Genomic DNA, 12,472 nt, shown 5'->3' on the forward strand with positions numbered 1-12,472 from the left:
GCGTTTTGCTAATTCGAACTAGCATGTCCACACTGAGTGGACCCTGAACCGAAGTTAAGGCTGGCCGGAAGCAGTGCCAGCAGGGTATCAGGTTATGGCTTAGAGCGTGGAGCTGCTGTCTCAGGCTAGCCGAGGGCTGTGCTTAAAGGGACCCGACCCCCACCCCGGACAGACAGTTCTCAGGGTTCCCCGCTCGCTTGTCTACCTCGATGAGGGACAGCAAAGCAGTCCTGTCTTGGAGAGCCCTGAGTGCCCACACTCGGCACATCACAGCACTCGGCCATCAGCCCTGCTGCACTTGCCGCAGGCTGCCATCCGGGGGGGTCAGTCGGGGGGCTGTCAGGATCCAGGAGGCCCTGCAGGAGAGCTTCCACCCCGAGGAGCCTGCAGAGCCACCCCAGTCCTCCCCATCGGGGGCTCGTGCCCCATTCCTCCCTCACCTCCTTCCACTTACCCCTCCCTAGCCCCCCTTCCTGATGTACAAAATAAAGGACACGTGTGTTCAAAAATAGAAACTCTCTTTATTTAACAAAAATGGGGGGGAGGGGATTAACCTCTGGGGAGACTGGGAAAAGGAGGTGGGAGAGAGGGTGGGAGAGGGGAGGGGGAAACCTGGGAGGAGGGAGCTGGAAGGGGGAAGCCAGGGGAAGGAGGAGAAGGGGAAGTATAAAACTATGATACGCCCACATCTTCAGTACTGTGTACAGATGTGGTCTCCTCACCTCAAAAAAGATATTTTGGCCTTGGAAAGGTTTCAGAAAAGGGCAACTACAATGATTAGGGGTTTGGAACAGGTCCCATATGAGGAGAAGCTAAAGAGACTGGGACTTTTCAGCTTAGAAAAGAGGAGACTGAGGGGGGATATGATAGAGGACTATAAAATCATGAGTGGGGTGGAGAGGGTGCATAAAGAAAAGTTCTTCATTAGTTCCCATAATAGAAGGACTAGAGGACACCAATGAAATGAATGGGTAGCAGACTTCAAACTAATAAGCGAAACTTCTTCACACAGTGCATAGTCAACCTGTGGAACTCCTTGCCACAGGAGGCTGTGAAGGCTAGAACTAGAACAGAGTTTAAAGAGAAGTTAGATAAAGTCATGGAGGTTGGGTCCATGGAGTGCTATTAGCCAGGGGGTAAGAATGGTGTCCCTGGCCTCTGTTTGTGGAAGGCTGGAGATGGGATGGCACAAGACAAATGGTTTGGTCACTGTCTTCGGTCCATTCCCTCCAGGGTACCTGGTGTTGGCCACTGTCGGCAGATGGGCTACTGGGCTAGATGGACCTTTGGTCTGACCCAGTACGGAAGTTCTTATGTTCTTATGTTCTAAGCTCAGGGCTCAGGGCCGGGGGGCTCACTGGACCAACTTGATTTTCATGCCAACCTGCTCCTGGTTTCGCATGTGGCCTTTGGTGGCCAGGCTGGCAGCTATCCTGCCCTAGACGGCCACTTTCCTATGCCTAGTGCGGAGATCGTGGATGTTGGAGGCCTCCCCCCAAGCCTCAATGAGATCCACGATCTCTGCACTAGACCAGGCAGGCGCCCACCTCTTGCAGTCCTGGGCAGGCTACTGGGAGCAGCCACCCTGGTCCCAGGAAGAGGGGGATGGCTGGGTGGCAGCGGGTGGCTGGCTTGTGCTGTGCCAGGTGCAGGGTCTGCTGGCTGGGAGCTGGCAGGCTTGCACCTGGCACGGGCACCGTAGCCAGCCCGTGCCCCTTTAAGGGCTCCGGGGCCAGGAGGGGGGCAGAAGAGTTTCCCTCGTGGTGCCCAGAGTGGCCACCAGGGAATGCTGGGAAGGGCTAGCCTCCCACTAGTTCGAATTAAGTGGCTACACAGCCCTTAATTCGAACTAGCTAATTCGAACTAGGCATTAGTCCTCGTAGAATGAGGTTTACCTAGTTCGAATTAAGTGCTCCACTAGTTTGAATTAAATTTGAACTAGCGGGTTGCCTGTGTAGCGCCTATGAAAGTTAATTCGAACTAACGACTGTTAGTTCAAATTAACTTTGTAGTGTAGCCATTCCCTTAGATAGATAGATGGGGGGTGGGGATAGATAGATAAAGGGGATGGGTGGGAGTAGATAGATAGAGGGGGTGGCTGAGATAGATGGATAAGGCAGATAGATCGTTCATGGGGGAATGGGGTGGCTGGGGGTAGGTGGCTGAGTGGATAGAGGGGTTTGTGGGGGAATGGAGGATTGAGGAGTTTGGGGGGGATGGAGGAGTTCATGGGGGATGTGGGATAGAGGGGTTTGCGAGGGATGTGGGATAGAGGGGTTTGCGAGGGACGGGGGATAGAGGGTTCTGTGGGGGTTATGGGGGATGGAGGGGTTCATGGGGGATGGGGGATAGAGGGGTTCATGAGAGATGGGGGATGGAGGCTTTGGGGGGATGGAGGATAGAAGGGTTTGTGGGGCAACGGGGGAAATAGAGGGGTTTGCGAGGGGGGTTATGGGGATGGAGAGGTTCATGGGGGATGGGGGATAGAGGGGTTTGCGAGGGATGGGGGATAGAGGGTTCTGCGGGGGGGTTATGGGGATGGAGAGGTTCATGGGGGATGGGGGATAGAGGGGTTTGCGAGGGATGGGGGATAGAGGGTTCTGCGGGGGGGTTATGGGGATGGAGAGGTTCATGGGGGATGGGGGATAGAGGGGTTTGCGAGGGATGGGGGATAGAGGGTTCTGCGGGGGGGGGGGGTTATGGGGATGGAGAGGTTCATGGGGGATGGGGGATAGAGGGGTTTCCAGGGGAAGAGTTTTGCGGGGTGGGGGGGTTTCATGGGGGATAGAGGGGTTTGTGAGAGACGGGGGATGGCGGGTTTGGGGGAATGGGGAATAGAAGGGTATGTGGGGGGATGGTGGAATAGAGGGGTTTGCGAGGGATGGGAGATAGAGGGGTTCATGGGGGATGTGGGATAGAAGGGTCTGCAGGGGGGTTATGGGGGATGGGGATAGAGGGATTTGCGGGGGGTGGAGGGGTTCATGGGGGACGGGGATGGAGGGTTCTGTAAGGGGGTTATGGGGGATGGAGAGGTTCATGGGGGATGGGGGATAGAGGGGTTCATGAGAGGCAGGGGATGGAGGATTCAGGGGGATGGGGTATAGAAGGGTTTGTGGGGGAATGGGGGATGGGCGATAGAGGGGTTCATGGGGGGTGGAGGGTTTGGGGGGATGGGGATGGAGGGGTTCATCAGGGACAGGGGATAGAGGGGTTTGCGGGGGATGGGGATTCGGGGGGATGGGGTAGCTAGTCTGGAGGAGGCCGGGGGGGCAGGCAGCTGCGGGAGGCGGCAGAAGGCGGGGCGGCGGGCGCCCAAGGGCAGCGGCCGACAATACTCCAAGTGGCTCAGGGCTGCCAATCTCCCGTTAATAGCGCTAAGGAGCTTGTGACCAACGTCACGGAGCCAGCCCCGCGGGAGGGGCGGGGGGGCCTGGCGGAGACCCCCCCTTCCCAGGGAGTCTATATGAGCCGGCAGCACCAGGGCCTGGGAGATGCCAGTGGGAGCCGAGGAGCCCACCTGCTAGAGCCAGGCTGGGACCGGAGGGGCGGGGGTGCTAGGCCGGGGATCGGGGCGCGGGTGCTGGGACACGGGGGCTAGGCCGGGCTCGGGGCGCAGCATCGGGGCGCCATGGGGAACAGTAAGAGCGGGGCCCTGTCCAAGGAGATCCTGGAGGACCTGAAGCTGAACACCAAGTACACGGAGGACGAGCTGTGCAAGTGGTACGAGAGCTTCCAGAAGCAGTGCCCGGACGGGCGCATCAGCCAGGCCGAGTTCGAGAAGATCTACGCCAACTTCTTCCCCAACTCCGACCCCAAGGGCTACGCCCGCCACGTCTTCCGCAGCTTCGACACCAACAACGACGGGACGCTGGACTTCCGGGAGTACATCATCGCCCTGCACCTCACCTCCTCCGGCAAGACCGACCTCAAGCTGGAGTGGGCCTTCTCCCTCTTCGACGTGGACCGCAACGGCGAGATCAGCAAGAGCGAGGTGCTGGAGATCATCTCGGTGAGTGCGGAGCAAGGGGGGGGCTGCGAGCTTCCTCACAACAGTACCCTGAGGGGGTGCTGTGAGCTTCCCTACAGCAGTGCCCTGAGGGGGTGCTGTGAGCTTCCCCACAGTAGTGCCCTGAGGGGGTGCCGCGAGCTTCCCTACAGCAGTGCCCTGAGGGGGTGCTGCGAGCTTCCCCACAGTAGTGCCCTGAGGGGGTGCTGCGAGCTTCCTCACAGCAGTGCCCTGAGGGGGTGCTGCGAGCTTCCCTACAGCAGTGCCCTGAGGGGGTGCTGTGAGCTTCCCCACAGTAGTGCCCTGAGGGGGTGCTGTGAGCTTCCCCACAGTAGTGCCCTGAGGGAGGGGTGAACTTCCCCACAGCAGTGCCCTGAGGGGGTGCTGTGAGCTTCCCCACAGTAGTGCCCTGAGGGGGTGCCACGAGCTTCCCTACAGCAGTGCCCTGAGGGGGTGCTGTGAACTTCCCTACAGCAGTGCACTGAGGAGGTGCTGCGAGCTTCCCTACAGCAGTGCCCTGAGGGGGTGCTGTGAGCTTCCCTACAGCAGTGTCTTGAGGGGCTGCTGCGAGCTTCCCCACAGTAGTGCCCTGAGGGAGGGGTGAACTTCCCCACAACAGTGCCCTGAGGGAGGGGTGAACTTCCCCACAGCAGTGCCATGAGGGAGGGGTGAACTTCCCCACAGCAGTGCCATGAGGGAGGGGTGAACTTCCCCACAGCAGTGCCGGGAGTAGGGGAGGGAGCAAACAATGTGAACTCTCCTATAGCAATGTCTTGTAGGGATTTCAGCCCAGAAAGGAGGGGGAAGAAGGCATGCTGCGAGCTTCCTTCCTAGCAGTGCCCTGAGGAGCCTTGCTGTGGTGCCCTAAGGGGATGCTTGGCCATTCCCACCCCACAGTGAACGGAGCCAGGGGACTCCCCCCACACCCCCCGGGCTCCTGGCTGGTGCCCACGGAGCCAGAAAGTCTCTCCCTAGCCCAAACTGTGGTTCCTGCTTGTTCTGCCGACTGGGGGACCGGCCCAGCCCCGTCCTCTGGGCACCAACCCTCAGCCAGCGTCACAGCCTGTTCCCGCTCATGCCAAGCACGCCGATCCTGCCTGGGCTCCCCCGCCCGTGGACAGAGGCCAGGCCGATGCAGCATCACAGCGAGCCCATCTACCCCGGCATCCCGCCTGCTCCCTGCCGCGCAGGCCCGTGACCGGCCAGCTCGGGCAGGTGGAGTGGGCAGAGAGGGGCGTGGAGGCGGCCTGATCCCTAGGGCAGGTGGCAGGATTGTACCCGGCAGCATGACAGTGGATTAGCCCCGATCAAGGCTTGCGTTGGTCACAAATACATCCCTGATGGGATTGCAGCCTCTCCCCCTCCCCTGGGCGCCAAATCCTGTTATGCTAATTTATCCGGGCTGAGCCTCTTGGCTGCCAACCCCCCCCCCCCCGTTAATTTTATCAGTATGGCCTCACCCGGCCCCACAGAGCTGCTCCTGCAGGTCAGGCAGGGTATCTGGGGCGCTGCCCCACACCGCGGCAGAAAATAACGAGCCTTAAGCTGGATTTGCCATCGCCAAAAGGAGGAGGAAGGCTGGGGGGGGGGAGGAGGAGGAAGGCTTGGGGGGGAGGGAGCAGTGATCACGATAAAAGGTGAGAGAGATCACGATAAAAACCACGTGGAAATTCGTAGAAGGGGCTAAAAATGCCACGGCGCTCACAGCCGGTCACTAGACCCAACTCCCCTCCCACAGTGGCATCTCCCTCGCTCTCTAACCACCAGGCCCTCCCACCCCCAAACGGCTAATAGAGCCTGTATTGCAATCTATGGCTTGCCTGCCCCCTGGTGGCGAAAACCTCCCTTTGCTGCTTCTGCCCTGGGGCCAGGCTGGGGGTTAGTGTCTTGCCTCTGAAAGCAACCTGTGGGGTGGTGGGTTCCCAGTCCCTCAGCACAGGATCAAGGCAAGGTGGGCGGCTGCTCCTCTCACCTTATGGCCACAGCGGGCCTGCGGAACTACCCGCCACAGGATTTCAGAGAGGCTACATTTTTTAAAAACAAAAGAACATTTCTGGGGAGGGGGACGGGACCCAGGTAGATTTAACCCAAGCCAGGAGGAATCGATTTGTCACTGCTGAAAATCCACTGCCCATTCCATCCAAACTCGATCTGCTTCCCCAAACTCGGAAAACACCGTGTTTGGATTCGACCCGTGCCAATGTTTTTCCTCCGGTGGGTTCTGGATTTGCCCATTTCCAAAAGGGAAGCTGTTTTGGGGGGAGGGTTTCAAAGAGCCACTTTCAAAATCAAAAGATGATTTCCTTGTGAAAACGTTTCTTTCGGTCTCCCCCATCCCCCACCTTCTTCAATCCATTTTTTGACTGGGTGGAGGGGAGAAACTAGCCGACCATACGTGGCCCCTCACGACCGCTAAGCCTTTCCGCACTGGGCACAGGGATTTAAAAGAAGACCAGTGAAATCACCGATTTTAAAGCTCCTTTTCCTTTTGTGCCGCCGTGATTTCTCAAAGCGAGTTGCTTTCTCGCTTGCCGATGGGCCCGTTCAAACATGTCGATTTATAACTCGCAGGTGCCCTTACGCTCGAGTTTGTGCATCGCTTTGCTTCCTGGCAGGGGCCGCTGGACATTTATTCGAGCAGGGGTGTAGCTTAAGAGAGGCAAATTCTTATCCGGGGTACGTTTTTAGAATGGGAGAAAACGGTGACTCCCAGCTTGCTGGCTTCCTATGGCCCTGCCATCTTTACAAAGCTTGTCTCAGAAGCGACCTGCTTCCCCCTGGATCCTTGACTTGTCTAGAAAAACAGCCTTTCACACCCGTTTCCGAGAAGGGTGCAGCACGCGTGTAGTGAGACGCTACGTTCTGGCCCGTTCGGCTTTGGTTTGCAACTCAGATTCCCTTCGGAACAGACGTCTCATGAAGGAAAACTTGCTTTGTAAATGGAATTACAAAAATGTGATTTAACCTTTCTACATTTTTTTTTCAAAGAAAAACCCAAAAAGTGCTAATTTTAATCCAGCCTGGGTCTGCGCCCAGGGTTCATCTGCAACCCACCAGCAAAGTCCCGTGTACTCAGAACAAAAGCTGGTGTCTGATCCCCTCCCTCTGATCCCAAATTATCTGGCTCCTGGTGGCATCACAACAGCCAATGCCTCTCCTAGCACGTATTCGCCTCCACCCCACCAGCCTGATCACCATGCCCTCCCGCCAGCCAGGGCCTCTGATCCCCCATTAATCAGGGATTAGCCCTCAGCTGCAGTGGGCCTGAACCTAGGGAGGGATCAGTGGGTAAGGCAAGGGAAGGAGTCACCTGCTTGTCAGTCGCAGGGGGAGGGAAAATCTGTGGATGACCAGTGGAACTGCCTGCTGCTGGATTTTGCTAAGACGAAGGCAGAGGCGACAAGAGATCAGGGGCCTTGTGAGAGGAGGTTCATGGTTAGGGGGAAGGTATTTCTCATGACCAGGCTAGCGGCCAAGAGAGAATCCCGGGGTGGGAGGAAGAGTCCCACCAGGAATGGGTGGGGTCCTGGAGTAAAGACCTCAAAGGGGTCAGAAACAGCGACCTCCACAGTGGGGATGTTAGATATCGGTTCACTGAATAGTCGATTCGTCTCATGAATTCTTATTGGTCACTCGATGAGTCTATAATGCCCAGGGGCGGGGCCGGCAGCTAGTGCGCTCCGGCCTCACTCCCTGCTTTTTAAACTGGCTCCCCTCGCGGATCAGCTGCCTGTTGCCCCACACTGCTGCCACGGATTCAGAGGCAGCAGCCCCTGTCCAGGGGGGTCTGAGCTCCTGGACCTGGCACGAGCCAGAGCTGAGCCAGGCTGCCTGCCCACCCGGCTCCTAACACACTTGAAATGCAGAGGTGCAGCGGGGTAGGTCCCGGATCCGGCGCGAGCCGAGCCTGAGCCGGGCAGCTGCTGAAACACGTCCTGGGGGGTGGGAGGGAAACGAGGGTCGTCTAGTGCGTTAGCCCCGATGCTTTTGCTTATCCACTGCACCCTTACATCCCTACTCCAGAGTGGGGGAGGGACCTGGCTGGGAGCAATGGGGGGGGGGGGGGCGGGGGATTGAGACTCATAGCACGCAGCAAACAGAATGGGTCGCCATCTACCCATCCCGCCCCGCCCCCCCCCGCTTCATTTCAATCCCCCTGTCCATCCCCCATCCCTTCCCCTCAATCCCTCTGTCCATCCCCCATCCCCTCAATCCCTCTGTCCATCCCCCATCCCTTCACTTCAATCCCTCTGTCCATCCCCCATCCCCTCAATCCCTCTGTCCATCACCCACCCACCCCTACACTTCTCCCTCCATCCCTGATCCATCCATTCAGGCCCGGCCAAAGGGTTTGCGGAGCCGAAGGCAGGACGCTGGGAGTGGGGCCCTGTGCCTGGCCGGTTTGCCTTGCTCTAGAGCCTGGCCTGGCCTGCATCCATCCACCTCTCCCCTCTCCCCAGACAGTGCCCCCCCATCCACGCCCACACCCATCCCTCTGCCACCCACCCGATGTCCCTCTCCCTCTCCAGTACATCTAGCCCTGTTGCTCCTCCCCCACCCGGGGGGTAACCCCCCCCCCCGTGTTTCCCTGGCACAGCCCCCATAGTCTGGGTTAAGCCCTTCGCTCAGTCCCTGGGACCATTTAATCATTTTTCATATCCCACAGGGCTCTGCGGACAGTTCATATTCAGTGCCGGGTGCAGATTAATCTCCCAATCCGGAGGGGGGGTTAATAACCCCCCACCCAGCCTGCACTTGGGGGGCGGCTGCGAGGAGATATGTGAGGCACAGGGGAACAGCCCAGCCCTGGGGCTTAGGGGTAGAGTAGCAGGGCTGGGAGGCAGGGCCCCTGAGTTTTCTCTTTGGCATGGGGAGGGCAGTGGGGGCTAGTGGGTAGAGCAGGGGAGGGGCACGCTGGGAGCCCACCCCACCTCTGCCCCATTGCAGCGCTAAGCCCCAGAGCTGGAAAGCAGCTTTGGGAGAGGGTCTGGAACGGACCTACCCCCACACCTTAAGCAGGGTGGACTAGTGGGTGGAGCAACGAGACGGTTCACACACCCACCAGCTGGGAACTGGGACCCTCCCAGACATGCAGCCAGCTCTGGGGTGGAGCTGGGTAGGCAGGGCTCTGGATGGCACCCAGCTGATGGCGAATGCTCTCTCTGCTCACAGGCGATATTTAAGATGATCCCCCCAGAAGAGCAGAAGGCGCTCCCCGCCGATGAAAACACCCCCCAGAAACGAGCCGACAAGCTCTGGGCCTACTTCAAAAAGGGGGACAACGGTAAGGGATCCTCCCCCCCCCCCCACGCTCTCCCTCCCTTCCCACCTCTGAGCTGAATGGGTTGGAGCCCTGTACCCACCTATCGACTAACCCTAACCCCTCAGGCGACACACCGAAGCCCTTTTAACCTACCACAGAACTCAGCTCTAGAGGGGAAAGGCCCCAGGCCCCAGTCCCTGCCTCCCAGAGCCAGCCAGTCCCCGCCATGGGGCTGGGTGGGGGTCAGCACCCCCTAAAAGGGAAAAGTTCCATGTCCCATTCTCCACCTCCTGAGCCAGCCAGCCCCCCTGCCATGGGGCCAGGTGGGCGCTGGCACCCCCTGGAGGGAAAAGCCCCTGCCCCATTCCCTGTCCATCAGCTGTTGGGAGTGGGCGCCCCCTGGAGGGAAAAGCCCCCCCACAATTCCCTGCCCCAGCCAACGCCCCCTAGAGGAGCCAGGCTCTACATTGCAGTCTATTAACCCCCGGATCCCTCCGCCCTTCCGTCTTCTCCCCTCACAGACAAACTCGCCGAGGGGGAGTTCATCACAGAGGTGATGAAGAACGAAGCCATCATGAGGCTGATCCAGTACGAGCCCAAGAAATAGGCAGCGGGGCACCGGGCCGGGAGGGGGGGACGCGGGAGCCAAACAAGAGCCACAAGTGAATGAATAAGATCCGAGGGGAAGGCACCGGCTCCGGCTGCCGCTGTATGTTGCCACTGTCAGTCTTCACCCCCTCCCCGGCTAGCTGTGTCCCCTGCCGCGTCCCCAGCCCACACTGCCCAACAGGCTGCTGTGGGGGGCCTCCCAGAGCCCCCCGGAAATGGAGAGGAACAGGGGGCAAGCGTAGGAGGGGAAGGGCTGATGGGAAGGAAGGACGGAAGGAAAGAAAGAAAAGCAGCAATGAGGAAGGGGAAAGATCGGAGGATGGAAAGAAGGCAGAGCAGCAAAGGGAAGGGAGAGAGAAATGGCTGATGAAAAAGAAAGGCCGGGCACTGCCCAGACACAGAGTCACCGGGATCGGGGCCCCGTGGGGCCAGGCGCTGCCCAGACACAGAGTCACCGGGATCGGGGCCCCGTGGGGCCAGGCGCTGCCCAGACACAGAGTCACCGGGATCGGGGCCCCGTGGGGCCGGGCGCTGCCCAGACACAGAGTCACCGGGATCGGGGCCCCGTGGGGCCGGGCGCTGCCCAGACACAGAGTCACCGGGATCGGGGCCCCGTGGGGCCGGGCGCTGCCCAGACACAGAGTCACCGGGATCGGGGCCCCGTGGGGCCGGGCGCTGCCCAGACACAGAGTCACCGGGATCGGGGCCCCGTGGGGCCGGGCGCTGCCCAGACACAGAGTCACCGGGATCGGGGCCCTGTGGGGCCAGGAGCTACCCAGACACAGAGTCACCGGGATCGGGGTCCCGTGGGGCCAGACGCTGCCCAGACACAGAGTCACCGGGATCGGGGCCCTGTGGGGCCGGGCGCTGCCCAGACACAGAGTCACCGGGATCGGGGCCCCGTGGGGCCAGGCGCTGCTCAGACAGAGTCCCCGGGATTGGGGTCCCGTGGGGCCGGATGCTGCCCAGACACAGAGTCACCGGGATCGGGGCCCCGTGGGGTCGGGCGCTGCTCAGACACAGAGTCACCGGGAACGGGGCCCCGTGGGGCCGGGTGCTGCTCAGACACAGAGTCACCGGGATCGGGGCCCCGTGGGGCCAGGCGCTGCTCAGACACAGAGTCCCCGGGATCGGGGCCCCGTGGGGCCAGACGCTGCCCAGACACAGAGTCCCCGGGATTGGGGCCCTGTTGTGCCAGTGCCGCCCAGACACAGATTCACGGGGATCAGGGCCCTGTCGGGTTGGGTGTTACCCAGAGAGTCACTGATCGGGGTCAGATGTGGCACAAGAGCCCGGAGTTGAACCCAGACATCTTTCTCTAATGCCCCAGCCATGGCTCCCTCAGCTGGTGCAAACTACTGCCCACCTGACCTGCTCTGCCTTTTCCATTTGCTCTGCCCGTCCTCAGACCTGATCGGTTCCCTCTCTCGGGCCCCCCACAGCAGCGGTGTTAGGCGGATCCTTTGTCCTCTTGCCCGCCCCCGACAAAGCCAGTGTGGGGAAAACCGCCCTCACCCCCCACTTCTCCGTGTTGTGTGGCTGCCGGCTGGTTCCCCCCCCCCACAAGAGCCAGCAGGATTCCCGGCCCAGGGCTTGTTGGGGGGGAGGGAAGCAAAGGGCATTTGTCTTATTCTGTACCCGTGTTTGGTTTTCAATAAAGAGCGTTGTGTGTAAACCACCCGCCCCTGCAGTCCTGCCTGGGGGGCGTCCAGAGTGAGGCAGGAATCAAACCAGCCTCTTGCAGGTCCATGGGCCCTGCTACAGCTGGAGAGCAGCAGGGACACAGCCTGTCCACCAGCCACGTGCCCAAGCCCTCTGTGAGCAGCCACGTACCCCCTGCCACCACTAGCTGGGGCAAGCTGGAGTGGTCAAAGCAGGAGCTATTGGTCCATGGCTCCCAGCACGCCTGCTCTAAGCACTAGCCCCCACTACCATCCTGGAGCCAGGGAGAGAACCTCACTCTAACCCCAGGCAGACGTGCCCTCCTGCTCCCTCCCACCCACATGCAGTGCAGGGATAATCCCTTTGTCCCAGGCCTATTGGCAGGGGGGTTGTTATACAACAGCCTCCCCCCCCCCCCCGCCCAGCGGCTTCCAATCCCGTTAGCAGGGATCAGCTCTGCCCCGGTGTAAACACGGCCCTAAGCAGCTTGGCCTAATCAACCAGGGCCCGGCCCCCAGGGGACAGATGGCAGCAGCAGTGCCAGCCAGAACCCCACCTCCCAGCTAGGCCAGGCCTGGGCTTCCCCTGCGATCCTACCCGCAGCCCCTGCCAGCCCAGACTCTGGGGGGACTCCTCATCTTCCCCACCTGCAGAGGAAGCTGACCAGGGAACAGCTTCCTGGGACTATAGCTGGGGCCTGCACCCTTCCGCCAGCAGCTGTGTGGGGGCCACTGGGGTCGCCTGTAGCAGCCACGGAGTCACTGCCAAGACCAAGTGACTGGGTCCCCAATGGCACCATGGAGGGGACATGGTGTGTGTGTGTGTGGGGTGTCTAATGGAGTCACTGTATGGGAAGCCCTCCCAGCCTCTACAGACCAACTTCCAGGACCCATCTGGAAGGGTGAGAGGATTATTCTAAGAGGGGTGGGCGA

General features: G+C 60.3%; 1 protein-coding gene across 1 annotated transcript; it reads left to right on the plus strand.

The window, feature by feature from the left end:
* Positions 1-3,380: 3,380 nt before the first annotated feature.
* Positions 3,381-10,711, plus strand: RCVRN (recoverin). Its single transcript, XM_075915513.2, has 3 exons — positions 3,381-4,009; positions 9,179-9,290; positions 9,791-10,711. Exons 1-3 carry the CDS (start codon positions 3,629-3,631, stop codon positions 9,874-9,876), a joined length of 579 nt encoding a protein of 192 aa, XP_075771628.1. The 5' UTR covers positions 3,381-3,628; the 3' UTR covers positions 9,877-10,711.
* The last annotated feature ends 1,761 nt before the right edge of the window (positions 10,712-12,472 follow it).

The sequence above is a fragment of the Pelodiscus sinensis genome, chromosome 18 (genome assembly GCF_052426305.1).
Source record: "Pelodiscus sinensis isolate ZL-2025 chromosome 18, ASM5242630v1, whole genome shotgun sequence".
Lineage (NCBI taxonomy): Eukaryota > Metazoa > Chordata > Testudines > Trionychidae > Pelodiscus > Pelodiscus sinensis.